Genomic DNA, 20,224 nt, shown 5'->3' on the forward strand with positions numbered 1-20,224 from the left:
GAACTCTCGCGGAAATACCGTAGGACTGTGAGTGGAGAGGAATAATGGACAGGAGACACCACTCTGTAGTGTGTAGCATATGAAGATTTGGGTCAGATGGGAGATGTACTCAGATAGTTGAAGCAGTTAAAGTGACCGTTTGGGTAAAGCAGGAAATTTGGGTTTGAATCTTGGTCCAGCATAAATTTTCATTTTTTGCCACAGTTATTTCAATGCCCCCATGCAGGAAATTTCATTCTTCACGTATAAATTTTTATATGTAACTATTGGATAGTAGATCTACAAGCATTGCAGTTGACATCAAGGGATCCATATTCAGCAAATTAATTTCATATTATTTCATACAGCTGTGGATCATCAACATTTTCTGTTCTTTCAGACACGTATGTAACTAGTTTCATTGTATTATGATGAAAAATTCTATATTATTGTGATTATCCATGGATTAAAAAAGAAATCACATCAAATTAAATGATACAATGTCTGTAATGAAGCACTATTTGAAAATGACCCACAAGTGTTGAGCCATACCTTGATAAAAAAATTTAGTTCTGAAAAGACAGCTACAAGGGTAGCTCAATAAGTAATACCCCACTTTTTTTTTCTCAGAGCATATGTATTGTTAAAGAGTCAGAATTTAGTGGCAATATACATCAACATGTCTTTTCCATGTCCTATTTTTCTACGTAGTCTCCATCACCTTCTATGGCTGTACGCCAACGTTGTGGAAGAGCTTGTATTCCGTGCTGGTAAAAGCTCTTGTCCTGTAGGCATAGCCATGTTTTCTCTGGATGACTGACACTGACGTCATCTTCAAAGAGTGTTCTTTAAATGGCCCAAAGAGGTGGAAGTCGGAGGGTGCCAGGTGTGGACTGTAGAGTGGATGAGGCAGTGATGTCCAACCCAATTTGGCCATGTGTTTGCAGGTTCTCAGACTTGTGTGCGGGCATGCAGTATCGTGTTGGAACAAGATTTCTGCTGGATTCTGGTCTGATCAAACACAGTGGAAATGGTTCTTGAGTTTGTTCAGAGTCATTACATACGTCTCTGAATTGATGGTTGACCCTCTTGCCATCGCATCCACGAGAATGATACACCAACACAATCCCAGAAGACTGTCACCATGACTTTTCTGGCTGAGGGGATTGTCTTGGATTTCTTCTTTTGTGGTGAATGAGGATGATGCCACTCCATGGACTGCCTTTGTTTCCAGCGCAAAGTGGTTCACCCAGCTTTAGTCCCCCATAACGATCCATGACAGAAAGGCCTCTCTGCCAGTCTCAAAATGCTCCAACAATTCAGATGAAATGGCATTTCTTGGAATCTTGTGGTCTGCTGTGAGTATTCGTGGAACCCATCGCAAGGACCTCTTTGAATATCCGAGAGTCTCAATTATTGCAGACGTACTTTCAATGCCGACTGACAACTGTAGAGCCAGTTGTTGAGTTGTGATGTGACGGTCGGCACAAATAATGGCATCCACATGATTCAGCATTTCTGGAGCAGTGGTTGTGACAGGACGTCCCGAGCTCTGTTTCTGCATTTCCTGAGGCTGTAACTTTCTTTACACGTCGCCCAGCTGTACTCCTATCAACTGTAGCATTGCCATACAAACATTTATGGATGTTCACCAAGGTTTTTTTTTTCTGCACACAAGAGTTCAGTGACAGAACACTGCTCATAACAGGAGTCGTATGTAGACACCATTTTGATGCTGTACTACAGCTCTGCCGTCTGCCGGAATGGTTTGAAACTTAACTGGCGCACAGAAGAAACATCAAATGTCAAGCACCAACAAGGACGTTTGTCTGTGTGTATTAATGGCGTTTTTAAAAAAGTGTGAGGCCTTACTTATTGAACGACCTTCGTAAATTGCTTTAAATGTTCATTAACTAAAAACTAGGCACTTCTTAAAATGCAGAAATGTAGTATTCTTTAACTAAAATATTTATGAGTCATAGTGGAATCTATAAACTTATACAGATACCTGTGTGTAACAATTTGTGGTGATATGAAATTGAATGATGACATAGTGTGATTTGTAAGTAAAGCAGGTAACAGGCTACAATTTGGTAGCACACTGGAAAAAATGCAAACATCCTGCAAAGGAGAGTGCTTTCAAAACACACATGTGACTTGTCCTAGGACACTGCTTTATCATCATACAGGACTAAAGGGCACGTAGAATGAATACAGTGAAGGGCAGGGCAAATAGCCACAGGTTCATTTGACTCATGAGAGAACATAATCAAAATTATGGAAATCTTGAGCTGACATGTGGTAGAAGGTAAATGTCAAATATTCTACGAAAGCTTACTTACAAAGTTTCAACAAGGTGCTCCCAAAGGAGCCACAAAAACAAGAGCACAGTAATGCTTTGTGTATTCCCAGCAGACCTGCCAGTGGTGGGAATCTCTACATGCTGGTGGTTAATGTCCTGTGGTGAATTGTTGATTTCATGTTAAAAATATGTTCTGTGCAACACCTTACCTTTAAAAAAAACTGATGTTATTCCAGTTGTTAATCTAAAGTTTCTTCAAGTCAGTTTATGGGGATTTTTGATAATGTTTTGTATGCCACTGGTAGAAGTGACACTTCTCTGTAATTGTTACCATTTTGTTTGTCTGTCTTTTTCTGTTGTCGGTGGATTAATAGTTCAATTTCATGTTTGATACTGTTATTACTTTTTTTATTGGTGAGAGGTAATGTTCTTTTCCAGCTATAGACATGCAGGAATACCAAAAGAAACTGTATAGACTGAAGGAAAGTTTATGTTGGGTTAAGACAAAAGAAAGAGAACAGTAAACAAAAAAATCAGAAATATTAACAGTATTATGAAAAGGATATTTGCTACTCACCATATAGCAGAGATGCTTAAGATGCTTAGTCGCAGATAGGCACAACAAGAAGACTGTCGCAAAATAAGCTTTCTGCCAACAAGGCCATTGTCAAAAATAGATGACACACACACATGCATGCACTCGTGCAAATGTAACTTACACACATGTGACCACAGTCTCTGGCACCTGAAGTCACGCTACGAGCATCAGCAGCAGTGCATGATGGGAGGGGCAACTGGGTGAGGGGGGGGGGGGGGGGGGTAGCAGGGTAGGGTTGGGGGATGGTGAACTGCTGCTGGGTAGTGTGCAGGGACGAGATGGTGGGAGGGTAGGGCAGCTAGGTGCAGTTGGGAGGTTACACAGAGGTTGGGGGAGAGAGGGGTGGCGGTAGCGGAGAAGGAGACCTATTTGTGGGCTATCGAGAGGAGTCCTTCCTAAACATCCAGAATCCTAATCCCCTCACCTAGTTCAGATTCATTGATAATATCTTTGTGATCTGGATCGAGGATGAGGACACACTATCCACATTCCTCCAGTACCACAACAGCTTATCCCCCATTTGCTTCACCTGGTCCTACTCAACCCAACAAGCCACCTTCCTAGATGTTGACCTCTACCTCAAAGATGGCTATATCAGTACCTCTGTCCATATCAGACCTACTAACCGCAAGCAATACCTCCACATCAACAGCTGCCGCCCCCTTCATACTGAGAATCCCATCTATACAACCTAGCCACCCGTGGCCATCACTTCTGCAGTGACGAGCAGTCTCTCTCGAAGTATACAAAGGGTCTCACTGAGGCCTTTACAGACTGTAATTATCTTCCCAACCTTGTAGAAAAACAAATCTCCTGTGGCTTATCTTTCCAGTCATCAACCACCTCCCAAACACTCACCATCCAGCCTACCACCCAGGACTGGAGCAACTGAATCACATTCCCTGCCAGAGTTTTGACTACCTCTCAGTGTGTCCTGAAATGAGAAATGTCCTTCCCACTGTGCTCCCAACCCCTCCCACAGTGGTATTCCACCATCTACCGAACCTACACAATATACTCATCCATCCCTACAGAATCCCTAATCCCAACCCCTTACCTCATGGCTCATATCTCTTTAATAGGCATAGATGCCGGACCTGTCCCATGCATCCTTCCACCACCACATACTCCAGTCTGGTCACAATCACCATCTATCCCATCAAAGGCAGGGTTACTTGTGAAACCAGCTGAGTGATCTGCAATCTAATCTGCAACCACTGTGCTGCATTCTGTGTGGGCATGACAACCAACAAGATGTCTGTATGCATGAATGGCCACCAACAAACTGTGGTCAAGAAACAACTGGACCATCCTGTTGCTGAGCATGCCGCCCAACACGACATTCTTCATTTCAGTGACTGCTTCATAGCCTGTGCCGTCTGGATCCTTCCCAGGTTTTCTGAATCGCACAGGTTGGAAGTCTCCTTGCGATATATCTTACATTCCCGTAACCCTCCTGACCTCAACCTTCATAAGTCATTGTTCTCACCCATCTATCTCCTTCCCTCTTCCCATTCCAGCACTACACACCCCTGTATCCACCAGCCTACCCAGCCTCTTTTTTAACTCCTCTCCTTTTCCACTACCACCCCTCCCCCACCATCTAACCTCCCGACTGCACCTATCTCCTATCTGCCCTACCCTCTCTCCACCTCATCCTCTGCATGCTCCCCAGCAGCACTTCACCGTCCCGCACACCTACCCTGCTATCCTTCCCCCTCCCACTCAGCCTCCTGTTGCCTGACCCATCATGTGCTGCTGCTGCTCATAGTGTGGCTTAAGCTGCCAGAGACTGTGGTCATGTGTGTGGGAGTTACGTTGAGAGAGAGAGAGAGAGAGAGAGAGAGTGAGTCTGTTTGCCATTGTTTTTGAATAGACCTTGTAGGCCGGTAGCTTATTTTGTGACAGTCTTGTTAGACAGAGAGTGGGAGAGAGAGTGGGTGGGGGTAGTGGAAAAGGAGACCTATTCATGGACCGTCTAGAGGAGTCCATCCTAAACATCCAGAATCTGTTACTCTGCATCTCCAGTATACGGTGAGTACCATGTAACCTTTTCATAATATTATTACATTCCATCCTGGATTTTCCATTGTTAGAAACATTAACAAAAGAGAAAACAGTTTGGGGTGTCAGAAGAAGAGGAAGAATTGATGTTTCAGAGGCAAGAGTAGATTGTTTAACCAAATTTCAGGATACTAAAATGCAGCAACTTCAGTTTCACAAAGTTTAAGTTAATGAGTTTTTTTGTAAATACATAAGACTGTTGAATTCAATTTTTCTCTTGTTGTGGTTACCAATGAATGAGGGTGCTCTGTTTTCATGACCTTTAAGAAAAAATAAAATTAACTACACTGTATATGTATAACAGTGTTTCTGGCATTTATTTGTGAAAGTGTATGTACATATTGTCAAAGCTTGTTATCATTTTTTTTCCTTTTTTCTTCCTCCCCCCTCCCCCCCACCCCATCCCCCCCACCCCTCCCGCACAAACAATACAGTTACATAAATTTTGTGGGACAGTATTGTACCCCTTGAAGTACTGTTTCATCTAATACACCCAATGATAATGTTAAGAAACTGTACTGTTCTATAACACACTAAGTTTTAATGAGAACATGTTTAGTTCACGACAGTTTTTACCCATTATACATTTTACTTCTGTATTTTTTAATTTGGAAAAAAAATAAACTGTAGTTTGTGGGACTGTTGGTTGTAATATTATGGCCCTGTATGAAGATACCACATCAAGAACAGCCTGAAATTCTGTGGAAGCTTCAGAATTGGCAGGAAATCACTCGAGAAAAGCAACTGGAGCTGCATCTTCTGTGCAGGGTGGTGGTGTCATATCTTCACGTTCCTCCTCAGATGATGACAGTAAAACATCATCATTCTCTTCTGCATCATCAGCAGAACTGATGACTGTTTCTTCAGCAGGATATATGTCTTCTGCCTGCATCCATTCTTCCATATTGATGGTACAAGAGGACACCAACAGGGTGTAAGCCTATAGAGGAGCAGCATCAGTATCCAGTGTTTTATCTGAATTAAACAGTTAGTTACGGAGTCTGGTGAAACTTCATCCAAAGCAGCAGATATGTTGTGGATAGCTTGGAGCACATTCCAATGTGCAACTGTTTCTTGTTGTTCAGTTGCACTGATGGTAACCTTAACAATTCGGCATGTGAAATTACTCTTAATTGAGGTGATTATTCATTGATCCAGTGGCTGCCAATAACTCATTGTGTTACCTGATAAAAAGATTACTTCTATGTTCAGAAGTTGCAGGGCATCGAACTGATGTGCTGAACAGTGGTCCAAAGGTAGCAAAATATTTTCTTCCTTGCAACCATTTGTTGCTGAACTTTCAAGAGCTAACTGTGGAAGAGAGATTTGGTCATCGAAGCCAAATTGTTATTCTCATAGTGGAGTGGCAGATTGAATAGGTCGACATTTTTAAAACAACATGGATTTTTGTATTGTGCTGTCACAAATGCTTTAAGCTTCTCAAAATGTCTGAATTACAACAGAAAATGTTCAGTTCTTGCTGTTTTTTCTTCATGACATTTTTTGTCCTTGTCAAAAGTTTATCATCTCTTCTCCCCCCCCCCCCCCCCCCTGCTGCCCCCCAAGTAGTTATTTTACAGTCACTAAATTACAGGAAATGCTGGCTTCATCCATGTTACACACATATGTTATGTTATACAAATGAAAAAACTAGGATTGAAATTCCCATAGCCACTCATTGCCATCTTCCTCATATACTCTTTGTGCCCCCCACAGACACTTACAGCACTGACTTTATACTGCTTCTGAAAATGCCATAGCCAGCCCTCAGAACACACAAACCCAGAAATTCCCTTTTTGTGGTCAATTTTGTGAGCCCTTTCTTGAAGCGTGGGGCTAGACAGTAAAATTTGCTGTGAGCACATATTTTGGAGGTTTACATGACATGTGTCTGTTTCCTGTGCTGAACTTATTATCGATGAAAGAGTAGACTTCGAGGTCTGACAGTATTCTGCAACCTTTGTTTTAGCCTTCCCTCTATTGTTGACCATATTTAGAGTTTGCTGCTTTCGTTTTAACATCAGAGTATTATGCCTTCATTTATGTTTTAGCAGCATATTATGATTGATGGAGTGAAAGGAAAAAATCAAATTCACCGTTGACAGAGACAGAGAGTTCTCAGGATTGTTGCATGTCACACATTTCATATGGTCTGGTGTCCAACCCCTCTCTTCCCTGCCGCTGTGTCTTACACTGTGGTAATGACATGTAAGCAGCAAGGAAGCGATGGGGCCATTGTTGCAAAATTGCAGTATGGTACATTATTGAGAAAAATTATGTGAAATGCATAGCGAAAAATACTGTAGTGCACAGTGCCACGTATGCACATACTCATTTGGTCCAAAAGAAGAATAAGATAAGGCAAATGTAGTGTGTGGACCAAATTTTAGTTTGTAGTACAAATTATACAGAATTCAATTTAAGCGGTAGTTTTTTATGTAATTTGGCAGGGACTAAACGGCTGTTACAGGTTAACAGAGTTTACAGTTTATCTCATTTTGAAATAGCAGTGGTCTACTGTACTGTATGTCATGGAAAAAGCAGGCTTTGGCAGCAAATTCACTGCAGTGGTGGTGCAGAATATGTTCTGTAGTACATTTCAAAGTGTGTTGTTAGTTTATATCTATTCACTCTTACACAAGATTTGCAGTTATCATATCTAATGTGTTTCATGTATTTGTATCCAAAGTGTTTCCCTTTTGATTTCCTTTATTAATTTTGCATTTTGTTGTGATCCTTAATGTTCATCCCAGCTACAATAAGTTCTCTGCTTTAGTATCACTCCTCCATTTTTTCTTTTGATGTACGTAACACTTTAGAGGTAAAGTAGGATTAGATTTAATAATCAATAAAAAAAATAGAATCGCAGATAAGCTATTATGTACAGCATAGTGAATGTATTATTGTAGCAGAGATAGACATGAGGCCCACACCCACCACAGTAGTACAAGTTTATATGCCAACCAGCTCCACAGATGAGGAGAAAATTGAGGAAATGTATGATGAGACAAAAGAAATTATTCAGATAGTTAAGGGAGATGAAAATTTAATAGTCATGGGGGACTGGAATTTGATAGTAGGAAAAGGTAGAGAAGGAAAAGTAGTAGGTGAATATGGGCTGGGCTGGGCTGGGCAGAAAAGAATGAAAGAGGAAGCCACCTGGTAAAATTTTGCACAGAGCATAATGTAATCATCACTAACACTTGGTTTAAGAATCTCAGATTGATTATATAATGATAATACAGAGATTTTGGAACCAAATTTAAAAATTGTAAAAAATTTCCAGAGGCAGATTTGGACTCTGACCACAATTTATTGCTTATGAACTGCAGATTAAAACTGAAGAAACTGCAAAAAAGTAGGATTTTAAGGAAATGGGACCTGGGACCTGGATAAACTGAAAGAACCAAAGGTTGTAGAGTGTTTCAGAGAGAGCATTGGGGAACAACTGACAAGAACAGGGGGAAGGAATACAGTAGAAGAAGAATGGGTAGCTTTGATAGATGAAATAGTGAAGGCAGCAGAGGATCAAGTAGGTAAAAAGGAGAAAGCTAGTAGAAATCCTTGGGTAACACTGGAGATATTGAATTTAATCGATGAAAGGAGAAAACATAAAAATGCAGTAAATGAAGCAGGCAAAAGGCAATACAAAAGTCTAAAAAATGAGATTGACCGGAAGTGCAAAATGGCTAAGCAGGAATAGCTAGAGGACAAATGTAAGGATGTAGAAGCATATTATATCACTGGGGTAAGATAGATGGTGCCTATAAGAAAATTAGAGAGACCTATGGAGAAAAGAGAACCAACTGTATGAATATCAAGAGCACAGGTGGAAAACCAGTCCTAAGCAAAGAAGGGAAAGCAGAAAGGTGGAAGAGGTAGTATATAGAGGGTCTATAAAAGGGATGTGTACTTGAGGGCAGTATCATGGAAATGGAATAGGGCATAGAGGAAGAAGAGAAGGAAGATATGATACTGTGTGAAGAATTTGACAAAGCACCGAAATGCTTAAGTCGAAACAAGGTTCCAGGACCTTGTTTCAACTTGGATAACATTCCATTAGATCTATTGATAACCTTGGGAGAGCCAGCCATGACTAAATTCTTCCATCTGGTAAGATGTACAAGACAGGCGAAATACTCTCAGACTTCAAGAAGAATATAATAATTCCAATTTCAAAGAATGCGGGTGCCAATAGGTGTGAATATTACCAGACTATCAGTTTAATAAGTGATGGTTGCAAAATACTAACATGAATTCTTTACAAAAGATTGTAAAAACTGGTAGAAGCCAAACTTGAGGAAGATAATTTTGGGTTCCGGAGAAATGTAGGAACATGTAAGGCAATCCTGACTCGATGATATTCTCTTAGAAGGTAGATCAAGGAAAGGCAAACCTACATTCATAGCATTTGTAAACTCAGAGAAAGCTTTTAACAGTGTTGACTGGAATAGTCTCTTAAAAATTCTAAAGGTGACAGGAGTAAAATACATGGAGCGAAAGGCTATTTACAACTTGTGCAGAAACCAGATGGCAGTTATAAGAGTTGAGGGGCATCAAAGGGAAGCAGTGGTTGAGAAGAGAGTAAGACAGCGTTGTAGCCTATTCCAGTGTTATTCAATCTGTATACTGAGCAAGCAGTAAAGGAATATACTGAGCAAGCAGTAAAGGAAACAAAAGAAGAATTTGGAGTAAGAATTAAAGTCCAGGAAAGGACTTGGAAGAGCATTTATGGACAGTGTCTTGAATGGAAGACACAACATGAACATCAACAAAAGCAAAATGAGGACAATGGAATGTAGTCAAATTAAATCAGGTGATGCTGGGGGATTAGATTAGGAAATGAGACACTGAAAATAGTAGACACGTTTTGCTATTTGGGGAGCAAAATAGCTGATGATAGTCAAAGTAGAGAGGATATAAAATGTAGACTGGCAATGACAAGAAAAGCATTTCCGAAGAAGAGAAATTTCTTAACATCGAGTAGAGATTTAAGTGTCAGTAAGTTTTTTCTGAAAATATTTGTATGGAGTGTAGCCATGTATGGAAGTGAAACATGGATGATAAATAGTTTAGACAGGAAGAGAATAGACGCTTTTTGAAATGTGGTGCTACAGAAGAATGCTGAAGATTAGATGGCTAGATAACATAACTAATGAGGAGGTACTGAATAGAATTGGGGAAAAAAGAAATTTGTGGCCCAACCTGACTAGAAGAAGGGATCGGTTGGTAGGACACATTTTGAGACATCAAGAGATAACCAATTTAGTACTGGAGGGGGGTAAAAATTGTAGTCAGAGATCAAGGGATGAATACACTATGCAGATTCAGAAGGATGTAAGTAGCAGTAATTACTTGGAATGAAGAGGCTAGTATAGAACGCAGTAGCATGGAGACCTGCATCAAATCAGTGTTTGGACTGAAGGCAACAACAACAAAGACTTTGTCTCACAGATTCATTGTAAGTTTTCAAGTTTCTTAATATTATCTGTTTCTCGTTATTGCCAATTTCTGCTACATGTGACCATTTGGTATCTTGCTCAGTTTTGGATTCTCTTCATTTCACCTATCTGCCCTCTCCTCCAATCGTACAAATCAGAGTGTCTGTACATGACCCAAGGAATCGTGGCAAGGCCAAACTACCCGTTGCCCTCCTTCCATGTCAGTAGTATTTAGGCCTAAAACAGACATATTATTCAAAGTGTCACTATTGGAGTTTAAGTCCTATTATGTTGTGTATTCTTTTAGTCAGTGTTTTCCACACATTCTTTCCTTGTTGATTCTGTGGAGAACTTCATTTTTTTATCTAATAAGTCCACTCAGTCTTCAGCATCCTTCTGTAGCACCACACCTCAAACAATTTGAGTCTTGTCTTTTCTGTTTTTTTCTGCAATCCGCGATTCACTTCTATATCACCTTCTGTGCCTCATAAAAGTTTTATACATTTCTTTCTCAAATTAAGACCTATATTTGATATTAGTAAACCTTTTTCTTTGTGGTAGTTTTTGTATATTTAAGTGCTTGATTCTACACTTTGAAATTCCTTAAAAACATTGCAGGATCATGAGCTCTCGCTTCCATATGTCAGACCAGCAGTGGAAGAACAATGAAAAGAATTCATCAGACTTGCTGTCAGATCAGACTGATAGAAAAATTACTCGGAATCAGAAGAGACGTCACGATGAAATTAACCACATTCAAAAGGTAGTAGCTCTGTAGGTGAAATATTAATTAAAACTTTGTACATGATTGCTAATTTCTTTCTTGTCCCATTATGGGGTGAGATTAAATGGACTTGTAAATATACTGCAGTGCTTTTAGCTTGTGTTACTTGCCTATGCCAAATAATATGTAACATACACTTAATGTAACTCAATATTTAGACATATGCTGAAATGGATCCAACAACTGCCGCATTGGAGAAAGAACATGAAGCAATAACAAAGGTAAAATACATTGACAGAATTCAGATTGGTCGTTATGAGATAGATACTTGGTACTTTAGTCCATATCCTGATGAGTATGGGAAGCAGTCTAAGCTTTGGATATGTGAATACTGTCTTAAGTACATGCGGCTGGAGAAGACTTACCGTTACCATATGGTAAGTTAAAAAAAATCATTATTGACAGTTTTATCATAATTGATTTTGTGTGAACAGGATATAAAATATTTATCTTGATAAAACTTAATTATAACAGTTTTGAGGTCCCCATTGAGATTGTAAAATCATATAGAAATATCTTTCAATTTGTTGCAGAGTGAATGCACATCAAGACAACCACCCCGGAAAAGAAATTTATAGGAAAGGAACATTGTCCATTTGGGAGGTGGATGGGAAAGATCATAAAATATACAGCCAAAATTTGTGTTTATTGGCAAAGTTGTTTCCTTGATCATAAAACTTTATATTTTGATGTGGAGCCATTTCTATTTTACATACTGTGTGAAGTAGATAAACATGGAGCACACCTTGTTGGGTACTTCTCCAAGGTAAGGGCATCATAAATGTATGTGAACTGGATTGATCATTCAGATGTTTTGCATGAAATAAAAGTTACCAATGAAGAAAAAAAAACTTCATTGACCAATTTTGCAGGAAAAGCAGCGTATAAAACAAATCACGTAAATAAAACCAAAACTGAAATATTATTACTATAAATTATAAAATAATCCTATATAATGTTACTGTGAACAGTATTGTTCGCTAACTGAGTGTGGTACTGATCAGAAGCACACTAGTGCCAGCCACCTTAGCAGATTTCCTTGTTTTCCAGTTTCTCCCATAAGAAATTCCAAGTTACTGGGTGAGTATATTGGACTTGAAAACACAATGAAGAAGAAGAAAATACTTTCAAGAGAATTACAGATTGACAACACATGTATTAACTGTCTTATCACAAGAGAAGTCCCTTCACTTAATAATAAAAAGAAAGGTGGAAGAAGAAGCAAATTATTACTAGGGTTTGTCAGGAACAACCCTCAATAGTATAAGATGAGGGAAAGAAATCAAGAATGAGAAGCCAGTAACATAAATGATTTACAAACTGGCAACTTAGGTATGACTGAAAGGGCAGTTGACAAGCAAGAGATAAGGAGAGATTGGGATATTTTATAGTAATCTTTATTACCACATTCATCACTTTGTACAGTGAATTTGTGTCTCAATTTTTTGCATAAAGAAGGAAAATTTAATATTGTACATCAGGTGTAGTCAATCTCCTTTACCCTACCACCCACTTTTGTATGTCTATTGGTAGTAAAATTTTCTAACTGACCACCAGTTCCACAGCAATGGGAATTGGTAAATTAGGGAAGTAACTTCACAAAATTTGTAAATCAGAGTTGCAGCAAGCTAAAGCATCCAGTAATAATTATTTACCAAACACTTTGTCAGCATTTTATGAAAACCTAATGAAAATGTTTTTAAAACCCATGCCACCTAGCACCCACTATGAAAGCTGGAATGCCCATTACTGGGCAGTAGAGACCAGGTTGAGTAACTACCAATGTTTTACATTATGTCTCATCACCTTGTCTCTCTCTCTCTCTCTCTCTCTCTCTCTCTCTCTCTCTCACATCATCCATGGGCTCCATCCTGTATAGTTGTTTACAAGGTATTCTGATACATACTCCGTTAGTTCATTCATCCTGGTTGTCTCAAAGCTGCCATATTCTTTATTTAATCTGTTAATTAATTATATAGTTAAACAAAGGTGGCTGGAAAATTAACTGGATGCAGAAGATCTCGTATCAAGTGGTTCAGGTGAATATAGAAAAGAAAATAAAGAGAGAGAATAGAAACTGAAAGATTGGAGCAAAATACTAAATTATTTGGGATGGTGCTGTGAGGTGTAAGATTTTCATGTGGCAGAATGATGGTTAAAATTCTTATCCAACCATCCAGATTTAGTGTTTATGAATTTCTCTTAATTGCTGCAGGAAAAATTCCAGTATCGTTCCTCCAAAAAGACACTGTCAATAATCTTCCTTATCCTTCTCCAATCCACATGTGTGGTCTGTCTCCAATGACCTTTTTTCTGAAAAGGATGTACCTTCTGCTTCCATCATTTCCCATTTGATTTAAACTTAATCTCTCTTTCCCATCTCTGGCATTTTATTTTTTCCTTGGCACCTACTTTTCCAAATATTCCTCTCTTATTTGTAGCTTACTATTTGCCATGTCTCCACATCATACCTATCAGTCTTTTGAATCCTGTTTGTCAGTTGCATCTCATAATGGAGATCTTGCCTCCTGAACTGTACCGTTGTTTTAAGTGCCATTCCTGAAAGTCACATTTCTGTTAATCATTGTCTCTATGTATTGTCCACCAGGCACACAGTGGTTAAGCTGCTGGCATTGTATTTGAGAGGAGCAGGCTCAAATCTTCATCTGGCCACCTTAATTCTGATTATTTGTGCCTTCCTATTTTGTTTCAGACAGTTGCTGGAAACAGTTGAATTAAATTTAGTGACTCATAACTGGTGGAATCAGTGGAGCGATATCAGTTAATAGCCCAGTCAAAGAAGATGAAAAAAGTTTGAGTAGAGGAAAAAATTTGTGTACTCACAAATTTCTTTGACATTGGTAGGAGGGAGTGCCATGAATAACATACTAAAAATCTGGATTGCTGAGTGTGTGTGTGTGTTTGTGTGTGTGTGTGTGTGTGTGTGTGTGTGTGTGTGTGTTTGTGTTTGTGTATGTGGGTGGGTGGGGGCGCGCGCGCTTCATGTGGAATCATTAAATAAACTCTATTATTTGATACTGGCAAATATTTTTGAAGTTCGTTATAATGCTTCTAAGTTTCTTCCATGATTTGTTCAACCGGTGTACTATGTGATGCACTCTGTCAAACTTTAATCATAGTAATCTCCTTTTTTGTCTACCAAAATCTACATGTTGATAATTTCTTTCATGAAAATGATTATTTTTTGAGAGATTGCCTATATTTTAAAAACACTTACTCCGTTTGAGTTATGATGAGGCTTATATTGTAATAATGTGTCTCATTTTCTTTCTTTCAAGACTTTCTTCATTGCGTGAAGATTGTGTAGAAGTGACCCCCTCCGTGTGTGTGTGTGTGTGTGTGTGTGTGTGTGTGTGTGTAGGAATGGGGGCATGTGGCGCACACGCACCCACACATACATTTTAGTTGCTACAATTTTCTCATTGTCATTTCAGGAAAAAGAATCACCTGATGGAAACAATGTAGCTTGTATTCTAACACTGCCACCATATCAGCGTCAGGGTTATGGTAAACTGCTGATTGCATTCAGCTATGAACTCTCGAAGATGGAATCTGCTGTTGGGAGTCCAGAGAAGCCTCTGTCAGACCTGGGAAAACTGAGCTACCGTTCTTATTGGTCATGGGTTCTTCTTGAAATTTTAAGAGATTTCCGAGGAACACTTTCTATCAAAGAACTCAGGTACTGTGAACTAATCTGGTATGTAGAAGTTGGTACTACTTCTTTTGGTTCCATATACTAGAGGTGAGGTGTTTCAGACTAGTGAGAAATAGTATTAGCATCTACTGAACTCTGTTCGTGTGCTTAAAATAAACTTCATAGTGTTATCAGTTGTAAGTTTCTAATAACAACAGAATAATATCAATAAATCCATCAAACCAACTTTGAGTAATTAGTATTTGTTTAATATAGTCATCTGCTGTGAAAATTTTGTGACAATGTTTTGTGTGGTTCCACTAAAGTACTTCTCTTGGCTGCCATCCTTTATCGTGAAGACACTAAGAACTATTCTAATCTGCTCCAAAATAATATTGTATGACTTGGAAAAGTTATGTTTTTATTGATTTGGTAACCTTTTTCTCGATGATGTTTGAACACAGGAGATACCTATGGACAGCTACTGGTGTAATGGTATACTCTCATGGCTGTTCATACATTGTCAATGTGGGAAGTTGCCCACCAATTTGGTGTGCACATAGTGACATCATTAGAACATCCATCCATTATTGTGGCACACAGAATACTGAAGATCTGCCCCATAATGGGCACCAGTGTACAACATTAGCATTGCTGGATGACTAATAACTACATATTATGGCTGGTACGTAACCGGAGGAGAGATGCAAGAATGCAACAGAACTACCTTCTTGAAACCCCCCAAAAGCATTTTGTTGCGCAAAGAAAGTGGGTAAGAGAACACTTGGAATGTTACCTGGATCAATGGCATAAAGTTCTTTTCGCCAGTGTGTGCAGCATTTGTCTGAAGCCCAATATTATTTGTAGAAGAGTGTCTATGTGGCCTGGCATTAATGCACATCTTAAGCATGAGCACACCTCATGAACACCTAGGAGGCAAAAATCTCTGAAAAGGAATGGTTTGTCTGGGGTGTGTGCAGAGATACACGTAATTGAACATGCTTGACAACTGTTGAAATCCATCAAACCAACTTTGAGTAATTAGTATTTGTTTAATATAGTCATCTGCTGTGAAAATTTTGTGACAATGTTTTGTGTGGTTCCACTAAAGTACTTCTCTTAAAAGGACACTAAGAACTATTCTAATCTGCATCATCACAGGCTCCCTACACTGTGGGTGACCTCAAGAGGATATTTGTTGAAAAGCAGGGCAGGTTTCAACAGAAGTTTCTTGACCACTTTGTGAACAGCATGCCAGTGGCTGAGACAGTTGCCATCACCATGTGCATGAGATGAAACATCATGGTATGGAATGTTACCGAACAGCAAATTTTGGTTTACAGATGTGCACTTTTGAACAGACTGTCTTTATTTTGTTTATTGCTTTTATTTCTCAGTAATGAAATAGACATTCCCCCTTTAAGGCTTATTATTTATTTCCTGCCCTGCCCCCCCCCCCCCTCCCCTCCCCGCCCCGCCCCGCCCCGGCTCTAAGCCCAAAGATTTTGTGACAGTTTATTTGTGGTTACTTGCTTATATGTTCTGATTATTTACGACTGCACATGGACGTTTACTGACCTCCGATTACCTTATTCTGTCAATTAAAAACTTTAAATGCATTCAGTTTGCCAATACTGCTGGAATTTATAATAGCTGGAGTTCTTCACTCGAAAGTGGTTTCCTATGTTCCTAACCCACTATACAGATATAAAAAATGTGAGTAATTCAGCCCTACACTTTTGAATGCAAAGAGGAGGACTCATGCAGGAAATGTGATTCGTCTTCAAAAGAACCTGGAGTAGAATATTTACTGCTCAATCAATCCTCCAGTATAGAGTAGAAACTGTCCTGTTTTGTTGAGTGGCAGGAAATCCAAGACATCAAAATTATGAAACAAATACCACATGCAGAGGCAAAGAAACTATGTAAGACATAGCAGCTACCAACAATCTCATCTTTTATCTCTGTAATTAAGAAATTATCTTCCAAAACACATCAAACATATGTATAGGCTTCACCAAGGCCTCGTTGAAGGAAAAAAAGGAATAGTAAAACTTCTTTTCATCTGTCTCCAAGAAACCCACTGGAAACACTGAATTGCTCTTGTAATAAGCAGCTGAACTCTCCACAAGGATGATGACCAAACTGGTGAGAGAGCTAAGAGGAGCTTTGCTGTATTTATCAATGACTAATACCACATCTCACCTGTTGCCCTCACCACAGTCTTAATGGGATTTAAAGTCCCAATATAAGGTCAAAGGAAAGTCATAGAGTGATCACTGCATCTTCTACCAAGTGAATCTGTAGACAGCAAGACTTTGGTGTCTGCCATTGTTCAACTCCTCCAACCATTCCTCCATATGAGGGATGGTAATGCACAAAATGTGCTGTGCAATTCTTCCTTTATCTCCTAAGAGGAAAGAATCATGAGTCACTTCAGCACTGTCTCATGGTTTGCTCTCTGCTATGACATGACAGTATGTATCACAGACGCTGCTACACAGCAGACATCTGCCAGTCTTGCTCAAGCAACCACTTCTCAGTCTGAAATCACCTACAAGAGAAGACAGCCCCCGAAAGTGAGCCGGCCGCTGTGGCCGAGCGGTTCTAGGCGCTTCAGTCTGGAGCAGTGCTGCTGCTACGGTGGCAGGTTTGAATCCTGCCTCGAGCATTGATGTGTGTGATGTCTTTAGGTTAGTTAGGTTTAAGTGGTTCGGAGTGTAGGGGACTAATGACCTCAGATGTTAAGTCTCATAGTGCTTAGAACCATTTGAACCCAAAAGGGAAGTGCCAAAATGGTTGTTCAGTAGGGCTAAGTGACTACTTGACAGGCAGCTACTTATGGCTGAATGCCATGACTTTCTAAGACTGTATCACAAACATAATTCACGAGACTGCTGAAGCATATATATTAAACTCTTCACGCTGACTTGGAAGATAGCCTGTTCCTTGATGTAGTTAAGATTGCAATTCTACAGTCATTGACAGGTGGGTGCCCCTGAAGGGTCTTTTTTGAAGTGTGTCACTGTGTAATGAAGCTGGACCATTGACTAGCTTGAGTCACAGAAACTTCTAATGTGGATTCAAGAGATAAAATTCTACTATCAATAACCTGACCTTACTGTAGGCATCTATATGACACACCTTTCACACAAGAAATACACAGTAGACATCTTCTTTTCCATAAAAAGTATGTAGTTCTACTAAGCAGCTTAAAGTCTTAAGCAAGCTCACAAATGGGAATTACATGGCACACTCCCTGCATGCAGTCCTTTTTGTCTAAATGTTATGTCACTTGCCCTATTGGCCATGTCCAGTTGTAATAACAGTAAAAAAAATATTCCTTCAGTTTGAATTCCACAAGACTTCTGTGTGGTCCCTGCTCTATTGGAAATGCATGGTTTATGGGTCAGTACCTTATGGTTGACCAACTGGGGATCAGGTTGACAACATGGGCATTTAAGATGGTTTCTACACCCAGTCTCACTGCTGAGACTGCCAAACCATCATTTGCCACCAGCAGTAGCGTGACGTGCACATTTACAAATTGACTGTGAGCAACAAGGTTATTTGATATCTGCACAAAGCAGAACTTGCTGACTGAAGTATAGAGTTTTGCAGATGTAACAGTACTTATGACGAGGCTCTCTGAATTTATTTTATGGTATATAAAGACTTGGAGGAATCTTTTTTCCTTCTTATAGTGGTAACTGAATTGTATGTCATAAAGTGGAAACAGCACCAAAGACACGTAAAATTGATGTATTCACTGAAATAAAATACAATACACAACACTACAACAACAGACATTGCTGTGTACTTCCAAACTTTCAGAATTACATTTCTCTCTCTCTCTCTCTCTCTCTCTCTCTCTCTCTGTGAGCTGTTCACACTGTTGATGATGACTGAAGGTAAAGAAAAATCAAAATTGTAGTAAGATCACATTAATACGATACCAATGCAGACAGGACAGCCACATTGGTAGTTAAATAGTTTTTGGTAAACTAAGAAGGGAAGCCCCGTGACAGTCTTAGAAAAAATTACTAAATTTCACTAAGGTAATATGTCATGCAACCAACACAAGGCAGCAGGTAATTAAAAGTATTACAATAAAAATTGCACTAAAATGGCCACATTTATTTCAGGTGATGTATAGAGATATCAGTTCAGCAGTTAACTTGTGCCAGATGCTGCACACATCATATGACACAAAAAAAGAGCAGACTAGTGCAAGGCAGATGACACAGAAATTATGGAATTTAGTATAATAATGTAGACTGGCAATGGCAAGGAAATCGTTTCTGAAGAAGAGAAATTTGTTAACATCGAGTAGAGATTTAAGTGTCAGGAAGTCGTTTCTGAAAGTATTTGTATGGAGTGTAGCCATGTATGGAAGTGAAACATGGACGATAACTAGTTTGGACAAGAAGAGAATAGAAGCTTTCGAAATGTGGTGCTACAGAAGATAAGGTGGGTAGATCACGTAACTAATGAGGAGGTACTGAATAGGATTGGGGAGAAGAGAAGTTTGTGGCACAACTTGACTAGATGAAGGGATCGGTTGGTAGGACATGTTTTGAGGCATCAAGGGATCACAAATTTAGCATTGGAGGGCAGCGTGGAGGGTAAAAATCGTAGAGGGAGACCAAGAGATGAATACACTCAGCAGATTCAGAAGGATGTAGGTTGCAGTAGGTACTGGGAGATGAAGAAGCTTGCACATGATAGAGTAGCATGGAGAGCTGCATCAAACCAGTCTCAGGACTGAAGACCACAACAACAACAGTATAATAATATTAAAATATCCTTCAATCAGCACATTTTCTGACACTGAAACATAATGGTGGCCGACAATTATATATTATGTGATAAAAGGCCACATATAAATGTTTTCATAAAATTCACTTATCTACTGAATCTTTAAGAAGCTGCACATCTGGCTCGTAGATATCCTGCTTGAGTGGAAGAATTTAGTTACAAAATGAGGAGGAGAGGAGGACAACAAAAAGACAGAAATAATGGGGATATGCTGAAGGCACACACATTTTGAGGGAACATAAATGGCCACAAATAAGTAGTCTGCGCTATTAGGTGGCTTGATATTCAATTACAGGTAACATTCTCTGTTACAAAATAAAGGATCAGAATGTCAAAGCATCACCGATATGGACCTCAGTCTGGCCACTTATTATCTTACCACTGCTAACATGTCAGATAACATTCAGTGACGCTTTCATACTTAAATGTAATCCAAAAAGTGCAATTTAGTATTCTTTCATAGAAAGGCCTGTTTTTATCCACTTCACATCTTAACCTCTGATAATAGAGTCGAATCACATCTTACAGCAAAGGCTTATTTCAACATGGTTCAATACACCTAGTTAATCTCTGTAAATATAAA

General features: G+C 39.3%; 1 protein-coding gene across 1 annotated transcript in view; it reads left to right on the forward strand.

The window, feature by feature from the left end:
• Positions 1 to 20,224, forward strand: part of LOC124716006 (histone acetyltransferase KAT8-like) — a 104,512-nt gene that overhangs the window by 67,852 nt on the left and 16,436 nt on the right. Inside the window, 6 exon segments of the mRNA XM_047243137.1 lie at positions 11,003 to 11,147; positions 11,327 to 11,545; positions 11,702 to 11,725; positions 11,727 to 11,828; positions 11,830 to 11,934; positions 14,624 to 14,868. Of these exon segments, the coding sequence (XP_047099093.1) occupies positions 11,003 to 11,147; positions 11,327 to 11,545; positions 11,702 to 11,725; positions 11,727 to 11,828; positions 11,830 to 11,934; positions 14,624 to 14,868 (840 nt within the window).

The sequence above is a fragment of the Schistocerca piceifrons genome, chromosome 1, assembly GCF_021461385.2.
Source record: "Schistocerca piceifrons isolate TAMUIC-IGC-003096 chromosome 1, iqSchPice1.1, whole genome shotgun sequence".
Classification (NCBI taxonomy): domain Eukaryota; kingdom Metazoa; phylum Arthropoda; class Insecta; order Orthoptera; family Acrididae; genus Schistocerca; species Schistocerca piceifrons.